We start from the raw sequence: 13,968 nt of genomic DNA on the forward strand, positions 1-13,968 counted from the left end.
TTGTTATTTATCCTGTGTTACGTGCGTGGTTGGTAACCCCTTTTTGGTGTTGCCGAAGTGTCATGGATATGTGTTTTAATAGTGACTCTACTTACCAGGAGTGTGTTGATTTTTACTGATTGCCTGTGTCACATAAATAGTATATTTTTGTACTTATCAGTGTGGACCTCTGTTCCCAACATTGTTAGGTAAGATGCTCATAGCAGTGATAAATCTTCCTGACCTGTGTCAACCCCAGAACGTTTTGCTTTACTGGTGGATTATTTTTACCTATACCTAAGTGAGTGGGAACCTTTTTCCACACCCACAGAATCTTTTACTCTTTTTATGGGTGTCATTTTTAAGACTCTCCATAGTGTCTTTTTAATTGTACCCCTTTTGACAACTTTCGGCAAATACCTTTTTTATTGTTGCAGGGTTGCTCTTGGGGCTCCCCTTAAACTTTCTCTGGCTAACCTTGTGAGAACTACAGTTCCCAAGGGTAGAAAGGATCTTTGAATCCCTGTTACATTTTGTTATGTGAAACCAGCGCCCCCCACCTTATGTTGAGTGCTGGGGAGATATTATGCATCCCTTTTCTCCTTTTAACTGTAACATTTCTGTTACAGGGACAAGCTTATCTTTAATGGCTGGTGGCAGTAAACCTTTTTACTAGTTCGGTGCACCTTTACCACAGCTGTTTTCACAGCCGCGGTAAAGGCACCCTCGGGTGCTCATTTTACCAAAATGGCCCGGTATTCTTTTTTCACCATTTCAGTGTCCTTTCTTGTTCCTTTCCTTGACCTCCAGGGTGGGAAAATCCTTTGTCTCAATTTTGTCTTCGGCGGGAATCCTGTGGATTCCCTGCCCAGACTGAAGAGTATCTATGAAGGCAGGAAGGGAGGAATCCAAAACTCTGCAGCCCTTTGTCTTCCAGGCTTACTGCGAGAATCCAGTTCAAACTGGGAGGCTCGCTGTCCTGAAAGGACTGCCAACTCCCGATGTTTGAATGTTGCATGGCTGTTTCATTGGCTGGGTTACTGCATAAAAGTCAGATCCTGCAAGCTGAAGAGGTAGTCGATCACTGGAACCAAATCCAAAGAGGAAGATGAAAAAAACGTGGCTGAGACGATATCCAGCGACCGGAGATGCTGATGTTTAACCGGAGCCTACTGTAGCCCTTCCTTCCAATCGACCTGGGGACTCCGAAAATGACGACCCCGACCCAGAGCCTGGTGAGATCCACTAGACTCAAGAAGACCTGCTGCGACCTTGTGTGGCTGCATAACCCCAACGCCCTGGGACCTCGAGCCATTGAGCATCCTGCTGGACCTCCCAGAGACGTGAATCGAGTCCGAAAATTCCCATCACGAGGGTTCTGGACTGTGCAAACAGTGATAATCTGAGCAGCGATTCAGTCTTCTGGCTTTTGAAAAGGGCCCAAAACCACACAACCGCATCCAGCCACGAAGAAACTCTTGCATGGAGCCATCCGCATTGATCCTTACAAAGTCCTTCCAAGCTCCTGTCGTCAGTCTTCATGACAAGAAATTCAGTGACCAGGTTTTTGGCTGCAGATCCTAAAGTCTCCCCGATTGCAATTTCGTATTCTGTGCTGAATAAACCACCCTGCCACCCTACCGCACTGCCCCCAGGCCAACGCTTGCACTGGGGTCTGTATTTGTACCCATACAATCTTCCCCCCCGTTTTTCTTCCTGCACTTGTCAGACCTACCCTGTCTGCTGCCTTAAACACAGCACTTGCCAATTGCTGGCTGCACTACCACTGTTTGTTATGATATGATATTGCATTTATAACACGCCTATACACAAGTCGCACAAGTTTGTTGCCTTTATTATTTATTTATTATCTGTTTCTCCTTTGCTCCACACTTTCCACTTCTCCCCCCTTCCATGCACTTTTCCCCTCCCCCTCTACCATGCACTTGCCCGTTCTCAATGTCACAGGGCCTATACAATCGTTGTTATGTTCTCCCCTGTTCCCATCCCTTGCCTTGTTGCACTCTGAAACACTTGTGTACGAGCATAATAAAAATAAAATATCAATATCAATGTGAAGATCCTCTTGTCTAGAGCCTTCCACGTGATCCCTGCTGCAAAAGTCTTTCCAGTGTCCTGTTTCCATGATAATGGAATTCCACAACAGGGTTTTTGGCTGCAGATCCTGAAGTCTTCGTGTTGGAACTCTTCTTCCGTGCTAAGGTACTGTGCTGGCTGGGGTATTTACTTACCTTAAGCCTTTGTGATTTCTTAAAAGCTTCGGGGTGTTCTGTGAGCGGGAGTCCTCTCGTCCAGTGCACCCAGGCCCCTGCTGGAATCCTCTTGGGGTGTCTTCTCTGAAGTCCCTGGACCCTAACTAACTTTTAAAGTGAACTACTTAATTGTTGAACAGTCTTCCACAGGAACTCTGACTTTTGCCTGCAACTGAACCCTAGCTCACCCTGCCTACAGCTGGCTCCTAGACCACTTGGGTCCCCTTTCTGTCCCTCTGTGAACTCATGCAATAGAATAGGGAAGGACTGGATAAGTAAAGGATTCTGTCTGGAAAAGTAGAACTAGTATTGAAAAGTACTTACTTGTGAAAGAGTTAGTTGGTAACTAACTCTGAGAGTAAATAGTTACTAAAGTTTTTATTTACCTTGACATTGTTGTAAAAGTATATGTCAGGTTATTTTACTTACCTTGGAAATGTTATGCCATTATGAAAAGTATATTTAAAGTCTTACTTTCCTTAGAAACTGTTTTGCCATTCTAACAGAAAGTAGATAGGTTAATTTGCTCACCTGTGAATTGGGTCCCCCTCTTCCTAAAAGTAATGCTGTTGGTTTAACTTTACTATTCCTGTTAGGATATAAATGTGTGAGTGTCCCCAATTGGGTCGTGTTCCCCAGACGTGCTGTTAGCCTGTCCAGAAACAAATCTGCCTTACGTTATACTTACCCTTAATTTGCTGATAGCTACTTTTGAAAAGTGTATAGGTTTTACATACCTTGCGTTAGCTGTGTACTACCCTAAAATAAGTTATTGCTTACCTCAATCTGTGTTGCACTGATCTGAAAAGCAACTGGAATAGTATATTACACCAAAAGGTTTTACTCACCTAGAATAACTGTGTTGTCCTGAATAATAAGTATCAGTATTTACTGTTCCTTGAATGAGTGTTCCACTATTCAGAAAAGTCTGTTTGCGAGTTGGTTTGCAAGATGGTTTACAATGTGATTTTCTTTGTTGAGCGTCACTGCATAACTGATGGGGTCTACTACTCTTGTATTACAGAAAGTAATCTTATGGTTTTATGCCCCATGAATAGGTCTTATCTATACTAAATGTGTATAACAAGGTCTGACTTCCCTAGAATTACTATTGGGTATTCTGAAGAAAGTTTTCTGCTTTGGTCTGTGTACCTTCAAGCCTAGTGGTGTGATTTTGACTCTGTGACCAGTACTTACCCCCTTGGCCTACGTGTATTTAAAATAAACTTTTATGGGGACCACCAAAGGTGTGGCGCAACATGGCAGCCTGAGCATCGGCTCCCGCCCCAGCAGAGCGTTAAGCCCCACCAGCGGAAATCCACACAAAACAGTGGCGGAAGCGATCGTGAAATCTGGGAGGAGTCTGCATCCGGCAACCCGTTCGCACACCGAGTGCAGAAGGGCTTACCTCGGCCTGAGAGTGCACCGGACTGAATTGGCGGAGCACCCCAGGCAGGAAGTTGACTGAAGGGGTGCAGGTGATGATAGTGTCACCCGCCGTCCACGGAGCCCTGAGGAAAGAGGCAGAAGACAGCTACAGCCCGGCGAGGAAAGGCGTAGTACGACAACCCAGTGAGACAGAAGGAACCCGGCCTGGTAAGTGAGACCCGTCGGGGTACAAAGGGACTCCCGGACACTGTGTGAAGAGGAAGCAAAGCCCCTAAGCGCTGCCCCACTTGCGCACAAAAGGACCGCCGGGGGCATGGAGGAGGGAGCTGCAGGACCAGCTCTACAAGCTGCGAAGAGCAGCCCAGGCACCATCCCGCAGGGAAGAATGTCGGTAGCACGGGGAGCAGGTGCCGATTACGACACCCGGCACCGGGAGCTCCCTGCTGAGGGCAGCAGATTGAAGCCACGGTCCTGCAAGGGAGAACACAGCGACACAGCACTGGAGGGCCTGTGAGGCACTTACATGGTGAGCGGCCTTGACAGTGTGAAAGTAACTTTTGAGTGTGGATTGTAGATGAAACTGAGCTCCTGAGCACCCTCTCAACTGCGCCCACGAGACTCGCCTGGTGTGGGGAGTAAGAGACAACATGGCCTCAGCTGGATCACCTAGCCAGCAAAGCTTTCAAAATGTCTCCCTACAGAAAATTGAGGGACAATAAGAGGCTGAGAAAAGGGAACAAAAGAAAAGGAAGTGATACTCGTCTTGGCCCCGGCATTCCCCTGCAAAAGATGAATAGTAAGCCGGCAGAACTGGGGCAACAGGGAGCTCTGCCACACCAATCGCAACAATGTCAGAACCAGGTGGAAATGCCAGGGGGCACACCTGTGAAGGGCCCAGAGGGCAGGGTGCTCACAGAAGTCGATATGTCCCTTATCTCCACAAAGGAGGACTCTGAACACATCCTGGCCATAATAAAAGCAGAGAGGCTACATACAAGCCTCCCTGGCAGATCTCACAAGTAGGGCCAGCACTATCGAGAATAAAGTGGAAGGCCTTCAGAACAATCAGCTTAATGCAGACCTGGTGAAAATGCGGCTGGATGCCAGGATGGCGTAGTTGGAGCTGCGGGATAAAAGGTCATGTTGAAAATGGACGACTTGGAAAATGTGGAGAGAAGAAACCTTCGGATATTGGGTCTGAAAGAAACAGCAGGAGAGACCCCCGAGACAAGTGGCGGAGAAGGTGCATGCCATTGTCAGCCTTCTCTTTGTGGCCCAGGACAGCAGGGCTACAGAGTTGGAAAGGGCGCACAGGGGTGGAAGACCGTATGGTGACGGCCCATGTTCCATTGTGGCTACGTTTTTGCGATGCAGGGACAAGGCAGAAGTACTGATATGGGTGCGGGAGCGGGGAGACCTGGAATTTGAAGGTTCCAGGATAGTGAAATACCAGGACCTTTCGAACCTGACGCTCTCCAGGAGAAGAGATTGCAGACCCCTCACTAAATGGCTCACTGAGAAGGGGATAAGATACAGGTGGGGATATCCGTTTTCACTCCAATTCAAAGTAGACACAATGGACTTCGAAGTAGACACAATGGACTATCGCATTACCTCCAGTAGAGGAAGCGGTACAAGCACTCTGATACTTAACCTCGGGAGCAGAAGCCGACTCTAACCCGGTGGAGAGACGTGTGATGAATAGGAGCTGCCAGTTGCCGACCCCGGGCACACACAGGAGAAGGAAGGGACAAACAGGGCGGGAATACCGGCTCTTGAACTGACCTTCCCCACGCAACCCATCGTGAATGCCCTGGAAGGTTGAGGACGATAGAATTTCAGGACTCCCGACAACTGACCTGGACTGGCTGGATACTGAGCCGGTGGGTCGACAAGGTACTGTACGGAATTCTGGTGAGGGCGGGCAATCCTCCTTCCCTTGGTGGCCCTCGGTAATACGGAGGGCATCTCATCCATCTTTACGGCGAACAGCAGTATTTTGTTCATGTTAAAGGTTGTTTTGTTATTGGGAACGTTTTGTCGGTAGCATGGGGTTCTTTAGCAGGCATCTTGCCACAGGACTAGTTTGACAGGAAGTAATGTGGGGATAATAATAAGGAAGGAGAGGAGGAGGAATTGGGGGCCATGAGGCCTAATGATGGTAGTAGGAGTCTCGTTGTGGGTACATTAAATGTGAGAGGAATGAACTCGCCCCTGAAAAGGTCCCTGGTAGTGAGGGAGTTCCGAGATGCCACCCTTGATGTACTGTTCTTGCAGGAGACATAACAGGTGATGGGAGAGGAGAGGATGCTACAGTGAGCGGCCATAGGACAGGTTCACTGGGCCTCCAGACCAGTAAAAAAGGGAGGAGTGGGGATAGTTGTGCATAGGCAATGCAGACTACGGGACTTGAAGGTGACCAAACTGTTGGAAGGGCAGGTGCTCATAGTGCAGGGGACCTTGAAAGGGGCGCAGATAATACTGGCGGCCCTATATCCCTGAATCAGGGCCAGGAGGTGTTCATACAGAATGCTCTGGACCATATACAGGCACTGGATGCTGAGATGTACATCATCGAGGAGATTTCAATTCCTGGGCGGACAAGCGAGTTGGACAGAAAATCTATGAGGGATGGGGAAGTCTTGGGTGAGGGAGAGAGAAAGGGCCATCTGGGGAATGCCATTTAGGCGAGGGGCCTAGTGGATGTGTGCAGGGCAAAGCACCCAGGGAACAAGGGATACTTTTTTATCTCACCCGCACTCAATGTATACGAGAATAGATCACTTGCTGCCGAACCGGGTCCAGGGCAGAGAGTGCTGTATTGTGATATGACTGGAGGGGTGGACAGATCACGACATGGTCCAGATGACGCTTGACATTGATGGAATATACAGGGCGGACTCTAGTTAGAGAAGTAATGAACTCCTATGGAAAGATCCGATATTAGCGGACCAATTGGCTGGGGACATAACGGAATACTTTGAGCTGAACGACATGGCGGAAATGGACATTAAGACAGTCTGGGAAGCAGGAAAGGCCACATGGCAAGGCCTCTTGATCGGGGAAGGGGTGTGGAAAAAGAGGGAGAGGAAACTACATGAGAATAAACTTCGAACAGAAATACATGAGGGGGAGGCACGGATGCATGCAGGGCTGGGAGTGTAGAGGGAATGATAGAAAAACTGCAGGCAAAGAGATTAGAACAGAAGGACATCAAGCTGGGCAAAGCTCTGAGTATACTTATACTTCAAACAGAAGTATTATGACAAAGGAGATAAAGCAGATGTGCTCTTAGCAGCAAGGCTCCGGGCACAGAGGGCAGAGAGATGGGTTACAACTCTGGAGGAGACAGCAGGGACCCCCACAACCACGCCAGTAGAAATGGCAGAAGGCTTTAATTATTATGATGGTTTATATAAAACAGATTGTTCTGAAATGGCGGGCAGGGCAGTGGAATATCTAAGGGTGATAGACATGGTGCGCCTTATAGAAATGGAGCACTTGAGAGCCCTATCAGAGCAGAGGAGGTTCTAGATGCGATTACCCGCCTCCTCTTGGCATACCCCGACGAGAAGATGGTTACACCACAGGGTTTTACAAGAGGTTTTCAGGTACCCTTATAGGCCATATGGTAAAAGTATACAAAAACATACTAGAGACCGGGACAGCCCCTGCATCTTTTAGCAGGGCACTGATAACATTGCTCCTTAAGGAAGGGAGGGACCCGACACGCTGCCCCTCAATCGCCCCATCTCTCTGGTAAACGGAGACGAGAAGATCTTCACGCGAGTCCTGGCCACTCGCCTCGAGGAAAAGATGCCGCGCATAGTACACCCAGACCAAGTTGGGTTTATAGCCGGTAGACCGGGAATAGATGCTATAAGAAAGACCCTGAATTTCATGGAGCACGTCTCTAAAGACATGAATGAAAATGCTCTTTTTGAGCCTTGATGCCGAAAAGGCATTCGAGCGAGGAGTGTGGGTTCCTATTTGCGGTGTTGCAGAAGGTGGGCTTTTTGGGAGAAAATGCAGCGGGCTATCGGAGCAATATATGCAGAGCCCACGGTACAAGTGATAGTCAATGGGAGAAAGTCCAGAGTTGTCATACTCGAAAGGGGTACCAGACAGGGATGCCCTCTGTCTCCTTTGCTCTTCGCGTTAACAATTGGACCCCTGGGCATAAAAATAAGGCAGGATGCGGGGATTACAGGTATAAGGTAGGGGAATGCAGAACATAAGTTCAGCATGTACGCAGGTGACGTATTGCTCCACATCTCGAATGTTCCAGTTTCAGCCTGTAATGCACTCCGGGTCATAGAAGAATATGGGGGAGTCTCAGGGTTCAGGGTTAACATGGACAAATCTGTCCTCCTCCCCATCGGTAAGGATGTACAGGGGCGTAAGGAGGAGTGGCGCAGCCTTGGGATTCTGATAGAAGATGAAGGCATAAAATACTTGGACATTAACTAGGGACTTGAGCGCACTGTATGAGGTCAATTTCCCCCCTGCTGATACAAAGGTTATTTAGCGATCTGGAAGCCTGGTCGAGACTCACTTTGTCATGGTTGGGAAGACTAAACGCGGTGACACTGCTCCCCCGAGTGCTGTATCTATACCAGACTCTCCCTATTGAGATGCCAGACGCCCATTTTGTGGAGCTAAAACAGGGGATTAACAGGTTTATATGGCAAGGACAGAAGCAGAGTGTCTCGTACTGTGTACTGGTGCAGCCAAAGGAGAGGGGAGGAGTGGGGCTGCCAGATATGCGCACATACTACAGGGCAGCACAGTTTAGGGCATTGATTCCTCCCACATCCGGCTAGACCAACAGATGCAGTGGGTCCAAATTGAGAACTACTTAAGAAGACTGGCCACTCTGGGGGAATGGCTCTGGGCACCACTGCATACATTCCCGAGGATAGTCAAGTCGCAGTAAAGCGAGAAATTACCGGGGCAACGTCCCCATTGAGTCACATCTGGCCCCCCCTGATACGAGATCACCTCCCGGACCATGCCAGATTCCAAGAATGGTTTGACGCAGGACTTGAGCGGGTGGGCCAGCTGGTGAAGGGGAAAGACTTTGTGGGCATAGAGGAATTGGAAAAGTGCCTGGGAATAGGACCAATCTCAGTGTTTAAATATTTACAGCTAAAGAGGGTGTTAATGTCTGGGAGATGGAAGGAGACCCTGCAGAGGGACTTGACGGACACTGAGAGGGTTTTGACCACTGAGATAACGACAAGGGGGTTGATATCCAAATTGTACAAGGCACTGCTGTCGGCGCAGGGAGTAGAGGCCGACCTATATAAGGACCTATATAAGTAAAATGGGAGAAAGATATGGCAATGACCTTGGACAGCGACCAATGGAGGATGATGTGTGTGAATGCCCACAGGACATCAATATCATGTCAATACAAACTACATGGCATCAAATCGTTGTACAGATGGCAATGGGACCCGGTTAGATTGTCAAAAATGTTCCCGGGGTAGACTCTCAATGCTGGAGAGGCTGCGGCCAGAGGGACGATTATTGTCATATGTGGTGGGGATGCAGAGAGGTACAAAGATTCTGGATGGAAAAAGGCCCTGGATGTAGTGGAGAGGGACCCGAATCCCCTGCTGATATTGTTTCGGATGTAGGTCTTGGAGGGAGAGTGGAGGAGGTTTCCCCATATAGCACACTCTTATTGTTGGCTACAAGGGCTTGCCTGGCAGGGGGGTGGAAGAGGGAGGCCCTCCCGAGTGGAAGACAATGGGCCCTAAAGGCACAAGATACATATGTAATGGAACTTCTGTCTGGATAACTCCATGGTCGGACACCCTCCAGGGAACAAGAATAGTCAACGTTCCTATCCAAATATGTCCTACAGGAGAGTTAGTTTGTGAACTACTATGGGTGGTGAAGCGATGGGGTCTCCACCTGCAAAGCAGCAGGCGTTGCTCAAATATCAAAATATCAGGAAGGGTGTTGAACAATGCTATGAATACCAGACCAGCCTCCAGACTTATGTACAGGGAACAGCCTCGCATTTCATGGAGATGACTAAAAGCCAATGGAGCAAGGTTAATTGAACTCACAGGACACTTGGGGCTGCTACCCAAGGGGTTGGGCGGAGTGGGATGGGGGAGTTTACGTTGGTTGGGGGGCGGGGGGTAAAAGTAAAACTGTGATTGTAGCACTTAATTGTATACACTGTTGAAATGCTTGAAAAGGAATCGCTACAACTGCCAATAAAACCTTTATTACAAATTAAAAATAAACCTTTATTTTGTATAATAGTTCTGTTTGTAAGTGTTTCTATTGAATCCTTGGTGTACTACATGTTCAGTGTACTTTACTACAGCCCTCTCTCCTCCCTAAAATAAGCCATGTAGCACTGTCTATGCTACAATATACTCAGGTGGTACAGTCTTATACTAAGAGTGGAGTCTTGTACTCTCCCAGTGGTATGGTTTTTCCTAAGCCCTTAGTTGGACTTCAGAAAAACTGATCTAACAAACTGACTTTAATTTTATGAGCTGTACTTCACACCAATCATCAAGCCCTATCCTCTTGGGAGTCTAAGCCTAACCTCTCAGCATTCTCACCATTGAAAGTATAACTTATTATAAACTGGTTTCATCTTTAGATTTACTCCTCAGAACCTCTCGCCAGAGTAGGTTCTGAGAAAACACTTAACATTTGCAGTGAACCAAACTTCAGTTAAGTTGTGCTCTTGCCTTCTATTAAACTTCTAGGAAATATGATGAATAGAGGGGTTCAGTCACTTCTCATCAGGGGGGAGCCATTCTTTGTGAGGCTATGGAGGTAAGCCCGCTATACGATATTTCCCCTAGGGATGGCGGTAAGTGGAATCTCACAGAGGGAGATGTCCTTCCCTCACACCCCAGTGAGGACAAGAACGCCTGCTCCGATGAGGAACTCCTTTTCCACCTCACTCAAGAATCCAATAAAGCCATCTCTACGAAACCAGAATCCTCATACATCTGTTACTGCAGCAATTCATACAAAGATAAATATCTGCTTGATAGTGAGACGAGGCGAGAAGGAAGAGCTACCTGACACTGCGACAAAGAAACCCAATGGTGTCGGGCATTGCATGTCACTAACACAAAAAAAGTACTTTGACTGAAAACCGGGGAAGCTTTAGGTTAACAAAATAAAAATGGGAGGAGCAAAACAATGGGCAGAGACACGGGAGACTTCAGAGAACGGGGAGCAAGGAACTCTGGAGAGCAAAGAAGACTGAAGGAATCGGTGTTGAGAGAACACCTGAACAGAAGAAGCCTACCGAAAGGTTGGGAGGTGATCGAGTGACCCAGGAGGGACACGCCCATAAGAGGTGGTGGGTGGAGAGTTGGAGAATGGAGAACCCCTCTCTGTACGATACCATCCACACAGGGGTATCCTGAGCGGTACCCAAGCATGAAGGGAAGCCAAAAGACATCCAGACGAACGGTGGCCAAGAAGAGGAGAACACGAGAAACCCTCTCTGTGCCGATACTGAAATAGGTGAAATACGCTGAAGCATAATTGTAAGCAGAACACGAGAACCGTCATGTGGGAAAGAAATGAATCCCCAGGGAGGAACACCAACCCGGTGACGCAGACCCTCAACCCAGGAAGGTAATGGCAAGAGGAGGAGACCTGGGGAGAGGGCTTGCTAAAGTGGATGGCTGAACCCCAACTGGCATACTGGCAAGAAGAGTGAGAATACTTACAGGACTCATACTCATCCCAGTAGTATGTACCGAGAAGTATAAGAAGAGTGAGAAAACGTACAGGACACATCATACTTGTCCAAGTAGTATCAAATGCAAGAGTGAGAATCCCTACAGAACCATTCACTCTCTATCCAGGAAATGGTACAATCCTGAGCAGAGTCATGTTGATCACTGGGTGGGTACAATACACAAATCCCATTGAGAAGATAAGCAGACAGAAGTGATCCCATAGAGGTGGAACGAAAGGTACAAGGAATCTAGAGAGGCTGTTATTTGATAATACAAGAGGATACAGAGGTCAATACCCCTTGAGACAGAAAGTCAAGAAAGCAAGGAGTAACAAGGAAAAGAACGCAGAAAGGTCTTCTAGAAGTACTTTAAAGACTTAATACAAGAAATAACCAAAACGCTATTTGAAGGTTCACTACCAAGAAAGACCATTTATTGCAAAGCTGTTTCTGTCCTAGGTGAAGGGAGAATTCTCCTGGTCCTTGTTGTCTATTAGTGGCAGGGTAGGTATAGATTAGTTCTGGGACTGAGGACAGAGATTTACTTTGGACTTTGACACAGGCCACGAGCACCTTCATTTTAGGTAAGGAAGTCTAGGTTTGGGAAAGTGAAACCCTTTCTCTTTATTTCTAATAAATACTTGTTAAAGATGTCACTCTGGTCTGTCTCATCCCTTCTGATTCGCCACAGAAGCCACACATATCTTAGATGTCTGTAGTCACAGCCCATGAAGATAAATCTGAACAATTCAGGACACGCGTGTGTCAACACTGCCTGCAAACTTTTCATATGTTAATCTCTCAAGCTAAAGCAATTGCTGTTTTTCCATAATGCAACACATACAGCTTTGACAAAGCTTTATTTCCCGCCACCTCTGACACTTTGAGCCAAAGCATCTCTGGTGTTGTGTTAGAAGTATGTAAAGTATGTAACACGGTTTACCTGTTTTGTTGTGATAGTGTAAGCTGTGTTCTCAAGCATTTGTGCACTTAGATGAATTTAGTTTTTCTTTTCGTTGCAGCTTAACTTTAGGATCCCGGACTACACGCTGACTGGCTGCTATGCCGACCAACATTCTGTTCAAGTGTTTTCATCAGCCAAACCAAAAATAGTTACATGTAAGTTGCCCAGGCTTGTAATACTAAATTAAATCTTGGGTGTTTGTTTTGTTTTATAGCAAGGATTAATACAGAAAACGGTGGTTTGTTGGATTATGGTTGTGTTTTGGTAGAATTCTGTCCTTCTGGTATAGCAAGAGGTGCCCCCACCATGCAAGACAGGGTTAAAGGGTTCCTGAAGCCTAAAAATCAATCACTATAAGAGGCAGAACGATTATGGCTGCAGAAATAAACCTGTGTGGCCGTGCATTGTAGCATGGCATACAGAGTTATGCTGAATAGTGCACAGGCACATGCAATGGCACTTAATGTTTGATGCCTTATGACAAATGGGTTCTGGGTTGCCCATGAAAGTAGACTCTAGAAAGGCCTATAGACGATAGAAAGATATGTTTATACTGTTTAATTGTCAAGTGCCACACAACTGCGGTGGCTTAAAAAAAACATTACTGAAAGTCCATACGAGTGCTAGAATGGTTGATTTGCTTTCGCCCAGACATTTACAGTGATGTTGGGTCATGAGTCTGTGCAGTATTTATTCATTGTGCATTTATTAGGCGCCTACACAACAAAGTGAAAGGCCGACTTTGGCTGTTTTCTGAACCTCGGTGCTCGTGCATTATTAGTTTATTTGATCTGTGCTATTTAAGCTCTGACGCAGTGATTCACTGTCCCTTTTTTATTCGGTGCATAGAAGTTCAGGGTTTAGGTTTGGACTGAGCCCACAGGACTGGGTTTGGTTGAACACCTACACTACTCTAGGACCACGTTCCTAAAACTGTTCCTCTGTTACCCCTTATTTGAGTCTGCATCCTTGGCAGGGAACCATTCGCTCAGTATCTGGCAGTCAAAAGCCTGACTGAGAGCGTGACTCCGTTACTTGTGCTCTGAGTGAGGGGTCAGAAATGCGAGACGGACAAGTAGATAGAATTGTCTCACAAGTAGCCATTTTATTAAACAATAAGGGTGAGATAAACACCTATCTTTCCCTGGCCTAATAGGGTTTCCTAAATGTCCCTTTCCTGGTATACTTGCCTGCCAGGATAAAAACTCCTACTAAAACTATCCGGTACTTTGTGGTGAGGTTTGCTTTAAACTTTTGACACTTCAATCCTCATTGGGGAAATGAGGAAAGTTAAATTAACAACTGCTTCATAGATGATTCTTTTGACTTCTACAAAGATGCAGTACACCTTGACAATGTCTCTCGTACTGATTTGTTTGCCCCAGGCAATGCAGATTATATTTCTCTCCCCTTGATGATTTTTTCATAAAGAGGGCATCTGTAATGCCACCATTGGTTTTCTTTAATTGCCTTTCTTTGACTCAGACAGACAATGCTCGTTACAATCTTCTTTTATAAGTGATCTTCCTTTCTGTAAATCACATTCACTTTGTTTGAATATTGTCTCCTTTTGGCTTTGTAAATGGTGGTTACAATATTATTTTATACTGTCTCTCTTAAGATAAGAT

The 13,968-nt window shown here is 46.7% G+C and overlaps 1 protein-coding gene across 1 annotated transcript in view; it reads left to right on the forward strand.

The window, feature by feature from the left end:
- Positions 1-13,968, forward strand: part of AP5M1 (adaptor related protein complex 5 subunit mu 1) — a 100,595-nt gene that overhangs the window by 70,075 nt on the left and 16,552 nt on the right. Inside the window, exon 7 of the mRNA XM_069638077.1 lies at positions 12,399-12,495. Within this exon, the coding sequence (XP_069494178.1) occupies positions 12,399-12,495 (97 nt within the window). The remainder of the gene's footprint in view (positions 1-12,398; positions 12,496-13,968) is intronic.

The sequence above is a fragment of the Ambystoma mexicanum genome, chromosome 14 (genome assembly GCF_040938575.1).
Source record: "Ambystoma mexicanum isolate Mex_15411 chromosome 14, UKY_AmexF1_1, whole genome shotgun sequence".
Classification (NCBI taxonomy): domain Eukaryota; kingdom Metazoa; phylum Chordata; class Amphibia; order Caudata; family Ambystomatidae; genus Ambystoma; species Ambystoma mexicanum.